A 12604-nucleotide genomic window follows, 5' to 3' on the forward strand; every position below is an offset into this window, starting at 1 on the left:
TCTTGTCTGTAGTGTTCGCTGCCGCATTTGTGTTATTTCAGTGACTGGGGGTGGGGGGGTGGGGGGGAGTCTCCTTCCCCTTGGGGTTTTATCTGCTCTGAAAATTTTCGTCTCGCCTGTTTTTGGAATGGGGGACTGATGACCTTAGCTGTTTAGTCCCCTTAAACATCCCAACAACCACCACCACTACTATTTACTCATGGGATCTTGGTTTGACTTAGGTCTTTCAGTGCTCTGTCAAATTCTTTTTGCAGTATCATATATCCCATGTCACCTTCATCCACATTCACTTCCCTTTCAGTAATAATGTCATCAAGTTAATCTCCTGTGTACAGACCCTCTAGATACTCCTTCCACTTTTCAGCTTTCCCTTGTTCACTTAAGATTGGTCTTCCATCTGAGCTTTTGATATTCATACAGTTGCCTTCCTTTTTCCCAAAGGCCTCTTTAATTTTGCTGTAGGCAGTAACTCTTTCCCCTAGTGAAATATGCTGCTAAATCTTTACATTTGTCCTCCACCTTAGCCATTTTGCACTTCCTGTTAATCTCATTTTGTAAATGTTTTTATTTTTTTGCCTGCTTCATTTGCTGTATTTTTAAATTTTCTGCTTTCATCGGTTAAATTCAATATCTTCTGCATCATCCAAGGGTGCCTACAAGGGAAGGCAAATGAAAACATTAAATTTGTAATAGCAAATAGAAATTTCACACCATTATCCTGTAAGTTGGTAAGCGTGCTACAAACAGAATGTAGAATGGCGTGTAGGTGGCAGCAGAGTGCAGACGCGCACACACCATCGCAGTATCAGTAAAAAGATGACTGCCCCACTTGTTGCATCTTTCACCAGGGAAGAACAGCGTTCTGTTATCCAGTTTTTGCATGGTGAAGTTGTGAAACCTATTGAAATTCATTGATGAATGAAGGTTCAGTGTGGCGATGCTTGTTTGCCACAGCAGCAAGTCTACAAATGAAGTAGGAAGTTTGCAAATGGTGTGACTTTAGTGGAAGATGCTCCTTGTCCAGGTCAGACACAACGAGTTGACTCCACAGAACATTGCAGTAGTTGAAGCCATAGTGAAGGAAAACTGCCGAGTGACACTGCAGCATGTTTACAGATTATTTTCAGATTAGTCATGGGTGAGCACACCACTTTATGCATGATGTGCTCCAGTTTCACAAACTGTCTGCAAGATGGGTGCCACGGCAGCTGACTCCTGAAATGAGAGAACGACGTGTTGATGCTTGTGAAGAACTTCTTCGGCGCTTTGAATGAGAAGGTGATGGCTTCCTTGCAAGAATCGTTACTGGGGACGAGAGAGTGAGCAGGGAATGGCTCCATTCCTCATTACCAAAACCAAAGAAGTTTTGAACAGAACCATCAGCAGGGAAGGTTATGCTGCCTCTCTTTTTGGATGAAAGGGCGTCATTTTGGAGCATTACATGCATAGAGGGATCACTGTTACCGTTGTATCATACACAGATCTCCTAAAAAATGATCTGCGGCCTGCAATCAAATCAAAGTGACGTGATTTGTTGTCAGCATCTACATCTACATCTACACGACTACTCTGCAATTCACATTTAAGTGCTTGGCAGAGGGTTCATCGAACCACAATCGTACTATCTCTCTACTATTCCACTCCCGAACAGCGAGCAGGAAAAACGAACACCTAAACCTTTCTGTTCGAGCTCTGATTTCTCTTATTTTATTTTGATGATCATTCCTACCTATGTAGGTTGGGCTCAACAAAATATTTTCGCATTCGCAAGAGAAAGTTGCTGACTGAAATTTCGTAAAAAGGTCTCGCCACGACGAAAAACGTCTATGCTGTAATGACTTCCATCCCAACTCGTGTGTCATATCTGCCACACTTTCTCCCCTATAACGCGATAATACAAAACGAGCTGCCCTTCTTTGCACCCTCTCGATGTCCTCCGTCAATCCCACCTGGTAAGGATCCCACACCGCGCAGCAATATTCTAACATGACAATGCAAGGCCCCCCACTGCCCGTACAACAGTTGAAACAATCAGACATGCATTTTGAGGTCTTCCTCATCCACCATACTCATCAGACCTTGCCCCCAAGTGATTTCCACGTGTTGAACCATTCAGACGCAATCAGAGGAAAGAAGTTCCGTTCTGATGAAGAGTGGTTGCGCGGACTACTAAAAGAATTTTTTTCTAAAGTAATTTATGCGCTTTGTAAGTGCTGGAGGACTTGCACTGGGTAGGAGTGGGGGGGGGAGGGGGGGGGGGGGGGAATTATGTTGAAAAATGTGAAAAAGATACAGCTTTGTACCACTTCTGCACAATAAATAATATTTTAAAAATTATTTAAGCTTTTCATTTAACTCACCCTTGTATTAGGCCTTGTCTTTTTATCTGTTTGATCCTCTGCTGCCTGCACTGTTCTGTCTCCTAAAGCTACCCATTTCTACTGTATTTATTTTCTGTGTTATAGTCATCTGTTGTCTAAAGCCCCCTCTGAAACTCTCTACAACCTCTGGGTCTTTCAACTTATCCAGATTCCATCTCCTTAATTTTCTATCTTTTTGTAGTTTCTTCAGTTTTAATCTACAGTGGGTAATCAATAAATTGTGTTCAGAATCCACATGTACTCATAGAAATGTCTTACAGTTAAAAATCTGATCCTAAATCTCTGTCTAACAATTATATAATCATCCTGAAACCTTCTGGTGTCTCCAGGTCCCTTCTACGTATACAACCTTGTCTTATGATTCTTAAATCAGGTGTTAGCAATGATTAAATTATGCTCTGTCCAAAATTCTACCAGGTGGCTTCCTCTTTCATTCCTTTCTCCCAGTCCATATTCACCTACTGTTTTTCTGTCTCTTCTTCTTTCGTTTATTGTTAACACCCCCCCCCCCCCCCCCCAAAAAAAAAAAAAAATCACAAACTTTCATTTCCGTTAAGTTCCTGAATAACTTCTTATCTCATCATACATTGCTTCAATCTACTCATCATCTGTAGTAGCACACAGCCAAAATCTGGCACTCGGCAGCCACCAAGGTAATTGCCCCTTATAAGAGAAATATCTCCCATCATCTAATATGGCTGTTCTCCAATGGAGCATTCATTGCATCAGATCTCACAGGCCAGACTTACAGCTGCTGTTGTGTCCATAGTGCCCAGTTGCCTCCAAGAAATGAAATTACTCTCAAGACCTCTTTGACCTCTTACACTTCACTCTAATACATTTCGACCTTCCTTCCGGTGAAGGAACTCCAGCTCACATGGGCATCATCATGACTCACATTCTTGATGACATCCGTAGCTGAAACAGTTCTTTTAATACCCAGCTATGGGCTGTTGCTGTCTACCTTGCTCTCCCCAGGTACACTTTCTCTTTGTAGTATCTGCATACATCATCTGATCTCACCACGGCAGACATACTACAGAATAACACTCAGCTACTCGGTGATTTCAACACCCACCATCCCATTTGAGGCCCTCTGAGAAACTGCCTGAGAAGCTCTTTCCTGGTGGATATTTTCAACTAGCTTACTCTCATTTCTCTCAGCACTGGTGAAGTCACATTTCTTTCAGATTCTACACACACTTTCTTGAACCTGGATCTCTCATTCTGTAATGCATGCACAGCTCGCCCACCATATAGAGTGGTCCGTCCTCTCGGTCACATATTCGAGTGACCGTTTTCCATGTATAATTTGTCTGCTAACTCATGTCACATCTGTGCACAAGACCAACTGGCTACTTTCTAAAGCTGATTGGAGGCTCTGCTCTGCACTGACAACCTACAATGAACAAAGTTTCTACAGTAGTGACGATCAGGTAGAGTACATTATGAATGTTACCCTTACTACTATAGAATGTTCCATCCCCCGAACCTCTTCTCTACCAAGTCATGTCCCAGTGCTCTGGCAGACTGAGGAATCCTACAATGCAGTCTGCACACGGGGACATTTTCTCTGTGTCTTTGAACGCTATTCCACAAAGGAGGAGAACTGTATTCATTCTAAAAAGATGTGTGCTAAGTTTCGTCACATTATCAGACAGCAAAAAGCTAGTTGAATGTCTTTTACTAATTCTTTCAATCATTTTACTCCCTCTTCTGTTGCTTGGATAACCTACATGTGATTTTTCAAAAGAAGGTACATCTCCCAATTCCTGGCCTGACTGTAGCAAACTATGCCATTATGGACCCTATCGATACTTACAATGCCTTGGGTTGATACTTTTCAGAGATTTTGAGCTCCGCCCAGTGCCATCCTGACTTCCTGCCTCAGAAACGAGGAGCAGCAGCTCGGGTGACATCTTTCCCCCTTAGAATTGTGGTTGCTGTAATACCTTTTTAACTATGAGGGAGCTCAAACATCCTCTCGCTTTGTAACGATCTTCCACTCCGGGTCATGACTATATTCACATTCAGATGTTGCAGCACCTCTCTCTTGATAGCAAACACTTTATCTTTAGTATATATAATCACATATATGGACGGTGTGTCTCCCAGACAATGGCATGAAGCCACTGTAATTGCCATACCCTTGCCCTGTAAAGACAAAGATCTTCCATCCAACTACCACCTAGTTTCCCTCCTCAGCATTGTCTGCAAGGTGATGGAATGTGTGATCCATGTTTGGCTGTTACGGTGGCTTGGGCTTCAGAATTTGCTAACAGATGCGAAATGCTGATTTCGTAAGCACTGCTCTCCAGGTGATCATCTTGTCACCCTGTCAACCCGTATTATGAACAGTTTTCTGTGGAAATGCTAGATGTAGCTGTGATTTTTTTTTTTTTCTTTATTTGAAGGCTGAACATACCTGCTGGAGGACAGGCTTCGAAGGCCACCTGCCTCATTTTATATGGGAGTTTTTGAAAGACAGGGTTTTCAAGGTACGTGGGGATTTAGCTTTCCTGAGCACTTTTTTATTCAGGGGGTTACATCTTGGTCATTTTGCTCTTCCATTTGTTGAAATCCAGAAATTCATGGGGTTCATGCTTGATAGAAAACTCTTGGTCTCCTACATATCTTATCTGGCAACACACTGTACCCGCTCTCTAAATATCCTGTGTGTGTTGAACAGTACTTCATGGGGAGTGGATCAGAAAGTCTACCTCACTTATATCAATCCCTTGTCCAATCAAATATGGACTATAGGTGTCTTGTTTACTCATCTGCACTGTTTTACACAGTGTCAACACTATCTACTATTGAGGCGTTTGTGTGGCTACTGGAACTATCTACATTAGTCCGATTATGAGTGTCTTTGCTGCCAATGACAAACTACCACCGTCATACCGGTATGATGTTCTCCTCAGCAGATGCGTGTGCCATTTGTTGTCCTCTGTGCCCAACCATCCATCCTATGCACCCTTTTTTGACTCCCCCCCCTTGACCGCCAATACGGGGTAAGTGCAACTTCTTTTTTGCTTCCTGGAGTTCACTTTCATTTACTGCTTTGGAAGCTTAAACTTACATTTCCTGCCACATTCCCAATGGGTGAGAGCCCTTCAGTGCCTTGACTTAGTGCAGAGATTAAAGCTCATCTTCGACTCAGTTTGCTTCCCAAGAACAGTACTCTAAATTCGACCTATCGCTGCAAGTTTCTCAAACTTTGCACACATCTTGGAGACAGCAGCTTTGTCTATACTGATGGCTCTAAGACCGACCATGGTATCAGGTGTGCCCTTGTCATTGACAACAAACATTTTAGATAATGGCATCTAGAACAGTGTTTGATTTTTACTTCAGAGCTTTCCGTCCTGTGTCGGGCCACCCAGTACGTCTCAATTATGTATTATGTTTCAATTCACTTACTGCCCTCAGGAGCTTTTGTGTACTATAGACGTACCATCCCTTAGAACAAAAATTCAAGAATGTGTCCACTCGCTCACTGATGATGGAGCCAATGTGATGTTCATGTGAGTCACCAGTCACTTCTGAGTATTGGGGACTGAAGCAGCCAATGCTGCTGCCAAGGCTGCAGTCAGACTGCCTAGTCCTTTTAGATATGTTGTTCCTTCAGATGACTGACATGAACACTGGTGTTACCAGTATGAGAACAAACTCTGGGAAATTACACTTCCCAATGGTTTCGACAGCTTCGTCTCAACCCTGTCATCACAAGGAGATACTTTTATCTAGGCTGCATATTGGACACTGTCGTTTCAGACACCATCATTTAAGTGGAGACCCCACATCACTATGTACTTTGTATTCAGGACGACTACAGTTCAAACCCGCGTCCAGCCATCCTGATTTAGGTTTTCCACGATTTCCCTAAATTACTTCAGGCAAGTGCCAGAATGGTTCCTTTGAAAGGACACGGACAACTTCCTTCCCTGTTCTTCCCTAATCTGATGGGATCGACAACCTTGTTTGTTTCAATCCCCCTAATCAGCCACACAACTGTGTGTATACTGTAATCAACCATTAACAGTGCATCATTTTCTGACCCAATGCCAATTTTATAACGATATACATTTTAATGTATCTTTGCCATCTGAATTATCAGACATTTTGGCAGATACAGCATGAGCTGTCAATATTGTTTTAATTTTATTCATTCTAATAATGTGGTGAAGGAAATTTAATTTTGAACTCCAGAATGAGATTTTCACTCTGCAGCGGAGTGTGCGCTGATATGAAACTTCCTGGCAGATTAAAACTGTGTGCCCGACCGAGACTCGAACTCGGGACCTTTGCCTTTCGCGGGCAAGTGCTCTACCATCTGAGCTACCGAAGCACGACTCACGCCCGGTACTCACAGCTTTACTTCTGCCAGTATCCGTCTCCTACCTTCCAAACTTTACAGAAGCTCTCCTGCGAACCTTGCAGAACTAGCACTCCTGAAAGAAAGGATATTGCGGAGACATGGCTTAGCCACAGCCTGGGGGATGTTTCCAGAATGAGATTTTCACTCTGCAGCGGAGTGTGCGCTGATATGAAACTTCCTGGCAGATTAAAACTGTGTGCCTGACCGAGACTCGAACTCGGGACCTTTGCCTTTCGCGGGCAAGTGCTCTACCATCTGAGCTACCGAAGCACGACTCACGCCCGGTACTCACAGCTTTACTTCTGCCAGTATCCGTCTCCTACCTTCCAAACTTTACAGAAGCTCTCCTGGTCGAGCCATTAAGCTTAAAAAATGTAATTGTCTCTAACCCTTAGGACAATGCCCTTCTTCAGTGGTAGCAGAGTGATAAAAAAAACACAATTTACACGTGTCCAGCTAAGTTGTTCCAGCACTGAAGTCCAGGTGCAGTACTATGGTAGAGTACCTGACTTGTGCAACATATCAATGTGTGTGTGTTTAATATGTGAGCTTCGAGAGAGGACACTGAAATCGCCACTATTTTGTTTATTTGTATGTTGTCACTTTTGTTTGTAACTGTACAGTTGCCTGTACATATGTTGTCAATTTTTTATACATTGTTGTTAAATTGTTACTACTATTATGTTATACAGCGTGTCCGAAAAGTCTTACCCTGATTACATAAATTGATAACTCAGGCTAGAAGTAAGATACAAATATGAAACTAGTGTCTAATTGTTTACAAACTTCCATATGAGCACCCTTGGTAGCACATAGCACATCTAGGCGATATTCAGTTTCCGTCCACACATTAGCCAACATCACTGCAGGGATCGATTCAACGACTGTGGTTATCCGTTGCTGCAGGGTTTGAAGATATGGTACACATGTTCGGAGACCTCGTCCTTACATAACCCCATAAAAAGAAGTCTAATGGGGTTATGTCAGGAGAGCGTGGAGGCCAAACCATCGGCCCATCACAACCAATCGATCGCCCACGAAAGGTCATATCGAGATAGGCATGGATGTCCAAGCCCCAATGAGGCGGTGCACCGTCTTGCTGAAACAAGACATCGGGGTGATACTGAAGCAGCTGAGGAACAGCATACAGTTGCAACATGTCCAGATGCACTGCAGATGTGATGGTAGCCTCAGAAAAGAAGAATTGCCCGATACTTCGATTGTGCAATAGCGTGCACCAAACATTCACCTTTGGACTGCCTCTGGTGCACTCAATCACCTCGCTAGGGGGTTATGAACCCCAAATGCGCACATTATGGCGATTCACTACTCCACTGACAAAAAAGGTCGCTTCGTCGGAAAAGGCAATTCGTCTGAGATAACCATCATCGTCCTCAATACGTGATAGCATTTAGACCGCAAAGTCATATCGACGTGTACTGTCATTGGGCAACAATGCCTGAACGATTTGCACTTTGTATGCACGAAACAATAAACGTTTGTGTAAAATATCATGTAGAGAGCTTTTTGGCATCTGTGATTCACATGAGGCCCTGTGCACCGATTTCTTCGGACTTCGCAGAAAAGACTGCCTTACACCTTCCACCATGTCTGCTGAGGTTCTTGGTCGACCAGACCTCGGAAGGTCAGCAACCTAGCCTGAGTTCTTGAACTTATCATACCAGGCTTTAATGCTCTTCACATCAGGTGGATTCCTTCCAAATGTTGTCTGGAAGTGTGTCTGCACTGTGGTTGGTGATCGTGTCTCATGGTACCACAGGACACACTGTGCCTTCTCCTGATTGGTTAACATGGCTTCTTGGGCACTGCACCTCATCCACTACTTAAATACTGTGAACGTAAAACAGAAAAAAACACTTTGATAGTTGTAAACAATTTGACACAAATTTCATATTTGTATCTTACTTCTAGCCTGACTTATCAATTTACGTAATCAGGGAAAGTCTTTTCAGACACCCTGTATAAGTTTGACATTGTTAACTGCTGGGGGCAATTCTAAAGCATCAGAAGCTTGGCATACATGATATTTCAGAATAATATGTTGTATAAACATGATTATTGATATCACTGTATTGATTCATTCCAATTCCACTTTCACATATAAGACATATCTCCCACTCTCTATCTCCTCCTTCCCCCTCACTCTGTATATATCCTCTCTCTATAAATATCATAAAAACTTTTATGTAAGTAATTGTTAAAATTCTTGTGTGCGCTATTTCAATATTGTTAAATTTGAATCTCTTCTTGCAGACAGAGTTCCGCAGCTATTGGATGGAAACAAAGTTCCAACAAGAAAATTCTGGGGCAACTGAAAAATCTGCAGAGAACCCATTTCCTTTCTTGCCTCTGCCTTACAGGCGTTGCACTATGGATGCAGTTGGAGATATTTTGAGTGGTGTAGAACTGCCTGGTGGTTCCTTAGATGGTCTCCTGTTTTATCACAGTGAAAGTCACTATACTGCAGGTTCAACACCACTTGTTGGTTGGCTAAAGCCCCATATGATACCTGAAGTCTTGGGTGTGGATGTTCACCCACGATACCTTGAGGAACGTCCTTCTGACTATGAGAGTGTGGCTGTTTATGTACAAAAGTCAGCAATAGCTAAACGAAACAAACAGCGGCAGCATCAAAGGCGCCGTAATAGGAGCAGAAACAAAAAGTAAGTTTTTATAGCGTACCAGTGAACCCAGCAGTGCTTCACAATTACTAAATATGTATGGGATTTGGATATATGTCCTAATCTCCTCCTCTTCCCTCTTCTGGTCTGGGCATTCTGCCTTCATCTCTCTTTTCCATATCATCATCCTCCCCTCTCTCTATCCATCACCTCCCCACCTCTAATTGTCTCTCTGTACATCTCATCCTCCACCCCACTCTCTCCTCCTCCCTTTCTCTATCCATCTTCTCCTTCTTACTCTTTCTGTCCATCACTTCCTCCCCCTCTCTCTGTTCATCTCTCTCTCTCTCTCTCTCTCTCTCTCTCTCTCTCTCTCTACCTCCCCCCCTCCCCCCCCCCCCTCGCCCTCTGATCTTGAGCCTTATTTATTGTTATATTGTTATTACAAATTCAGATTCCACAGTAGTATTCTAATCATAAGCAGATCAGCCATAAATACAACTTCTCTGTGAAAAACATCTGCTAGGTGAAAACAAAACAGCATTGTTGTGTATATAATGGTTTATTGACAGCTGTAGCGACATTTGAGACAGACTGTAGTTTTCCATTCTACTCCTTCCTTTCTTTGTTTAGCTTTGTGTGACTGCATTGTTGTGAAGATAAAATGAGGACACTAACATAAAAGATATAATGACAAAGAATTGGTTCCAAAGATGCTGGAATCATTTGATTCTGATATTAGTCGGTTCCTGGAGAATCTGTGATTCCTGGAACTGTGGAATCTGAATGTGGCACAGCCCGAGCTAAAATCATTATGAATAAACTTTTTTTACTCTAATTCCAGTTATTCTAACTAAATATTAGTGCTATTGCTGTTATTATAAATAGGTAGATGAAATTTTGAGTGAGTGGCTGATAATTCCACATAATTCATGCTTTCTTTGTGTTTAGTTTTTTGGCATTGGCAACACTGGTCTGACTGTCAGAGACAATAGGCTATTGAACAGTTGCAGTATGGTTAAGAAAAAAGGACCTGTTTGGGATTTTTCAATTTAAAAGAGAATGGAGTATCTTGTAAATATTTTTTCAAGAAATACAACTGTCACAGTCCAACAAAATGGAAAGCATATCAAAAAGTGTTTAAAGTACCCACAGAATTTACACCAACATTTTTTTTTTCTTTTTTTGCATTCGTATAATATAAGTAAAAATACTACCTATAGGCTAGCTACTTAGTATACACCATAATTTATTTCAAAAATTACTTTTAAACTTGTCATTTTTTTCTTTTTATTATGCATTACTGCAAAACCTGCCTCATAATAGGTGTAAATATTTATGTTTACTGTCCAATTTATTTTCCCTAATAACACTCTCCTACCTCTCAAGCAGCTTTTTCAACTTTTTTACCCAATCACTAAAGAAGCAGTGTTGCAAAAACCTTTCAAATACAAAATAAAAGCTTAAAATTATTCTTAGAACTGCTGTTTATCAATTAATCTTTATGATGCACAAATCCTTGGGCAATCCTGAATTTTCGGCATTTGCCCAGGCATTTGTCGTGGTCATTTGTCCCAACCTATAAATGCCCAGACATTTTACACCACTTAATATGCAGTTTCAAAAAAAAGTTTCTGCTCTCTAGCAAGAGAAGCATGAACAACAAAACAGAAATGATACACATGGTTCTGTCGTTAACTCATGAAGAAGAGCAAAGTGTAGTTTGACACTTTTGTGCCAAAGTGCATAAAGTGAGTGAAATTCACTGGGACTTGTGTGGCCTGTATGGGGACAACTGTATGGGCCATAGCAGTACCTCCAGGTGGCATTCATTCACCCAAGAGGCCATGTGAACCTTAGTGATTCGGCATGCTCCGGGCAGCCAGTAACAGCTGCAACCCTACAGAATATTGGACCCATTGAGGAACAAATTTGAATGACCAGCAAATCTTATTGGAAAGCAGTTCAACATTTTATGTTCTGTGGAGTACAATACATTCATGACAAGTTGACATTTCGTAAAGCTAGTGCTTGCTGGGTGCCGAAGAACCTGACAGAGAACCACAAGGGCCAGCAAATGATTACAACCTTGGATCACTTAACACATTACACCACAGAAGGGCATGCATTTCTGAAAGGAGTTGTCACTGGTGATGAGTCATGGGCATACTACTACGTGCGAGAAACTGAGCAGTCGTCTATGGAGTGAAAACACGCTGGCTCCCCAGTACAGAAAAAATTCAGAGTAACTCAGTCTGCTGGAAAAGTGCTTGCAACATTGCTCTGGGATATGCGTGGTGTGTTATTGATGGACTTTGCAGAACACAGGACCACTGTTAATGCCGCATCCTACATTAAAAGTTTAAGTTGCGTCGTGTCCTTCGTGACAAACGACACAACATAAATGCTGACGGTGTCAGACTTCTATTACCCTGTGCTGCTGCTGTTGCTGCTGCTGCTGCTGCTGCTGTGCCCCAGCATCCACCCTAAAGTCTGGACCTTGCACCACTGGACTTTTATCTGTTTGGTCATGATGGGCCAATGCTTTGCAAGAGATGCGGAAGGGAAATCAGCAGTCTGCAGATGACTGTACTCCAACTACACGCACTTTTACAAATAGAGCATATTGAAACTGGTACCATGAAGGGAGAAATGTGTTGAGAACATTGGTGAGTACGTAGGAAAGTACGTAAAAGACATAAGGGGTTCTTCTTCTTCGCCTACTTAACTTTTTGGTAATAAAATTATTGTGCATTACTTTCCGATTTTCCCTCATAATATGCAGTCAACACACAGAAAAAGACTCAGGAACCTCATTTCACTTATTTTGCTCTTAGAAATACAGGGTGATTTTGCTAAATGGGAACACACTGCAGGAAACAATGTCAGAGGAGAAGGAACAAAAGGTCATGTGGACATTAGGCTGGAAATTCATTGCAAGAGACATACACCCACTTGAAATTAAAACAATAATACCTTCCCAAACACAGAGGCTGAATTAGTGCTGCTGGTTACTGTCACAATACAATGGACACTTTTCATAGCCCAAAGATGGGTGTTGTGAAGATACTGCTTCTCATAAACGCAGCCTCATCTGTGTATAGAATGGATGTAGAAATCCTTGCACCATTGTGGTGTGTGTGTGTGTGTGACAAACTGCAACAAAACTTATCACTGTGGAAGACAGTCCTTAAGTAATA

The 12604-nt window shown here is 42.1% G+C and overlaps 1 protein-coding gene across 2 annotated transcripts in view; it reads left to right on the forward strand.

The window, feature by feature from the left end:
• Positions 1–12604, forward strand: part of LOC126272982 (snurportin-1-like) — an 86448-nt gene that overhangs the window by 57018 nt on the left and 16826 nt on the right. For both annotated transcript variants that reach the window (XM_049976326.1, XM_049976327.1), the window contains one exon: positions 9037–9446. In XM_049976326.1, coding sequence (XP_049832283.1) covers positions 9037–9446 — 410 coding nt within the window. The remainder of the gene's footprint in view (positions 1–9036; positions 9447–12604) is intronic.

The sequence above is a fragment of the Schistocerca gregaria genome, chromosome 5 (genome assembly GCF_023897955.1).
Source record: "Schistocerca gregaria isolate iqSchGreg1 chromosome 5, iqSchGreg1.2, whole genome shotgun sequence".
Taxonomy (NCBI): domain Eukaryota; kingdom Metazoa; phylum Arthropoda; class Insecta; order Orthoptera; family Acrididae; genus Schistocerca; species Schistocerca gregaria.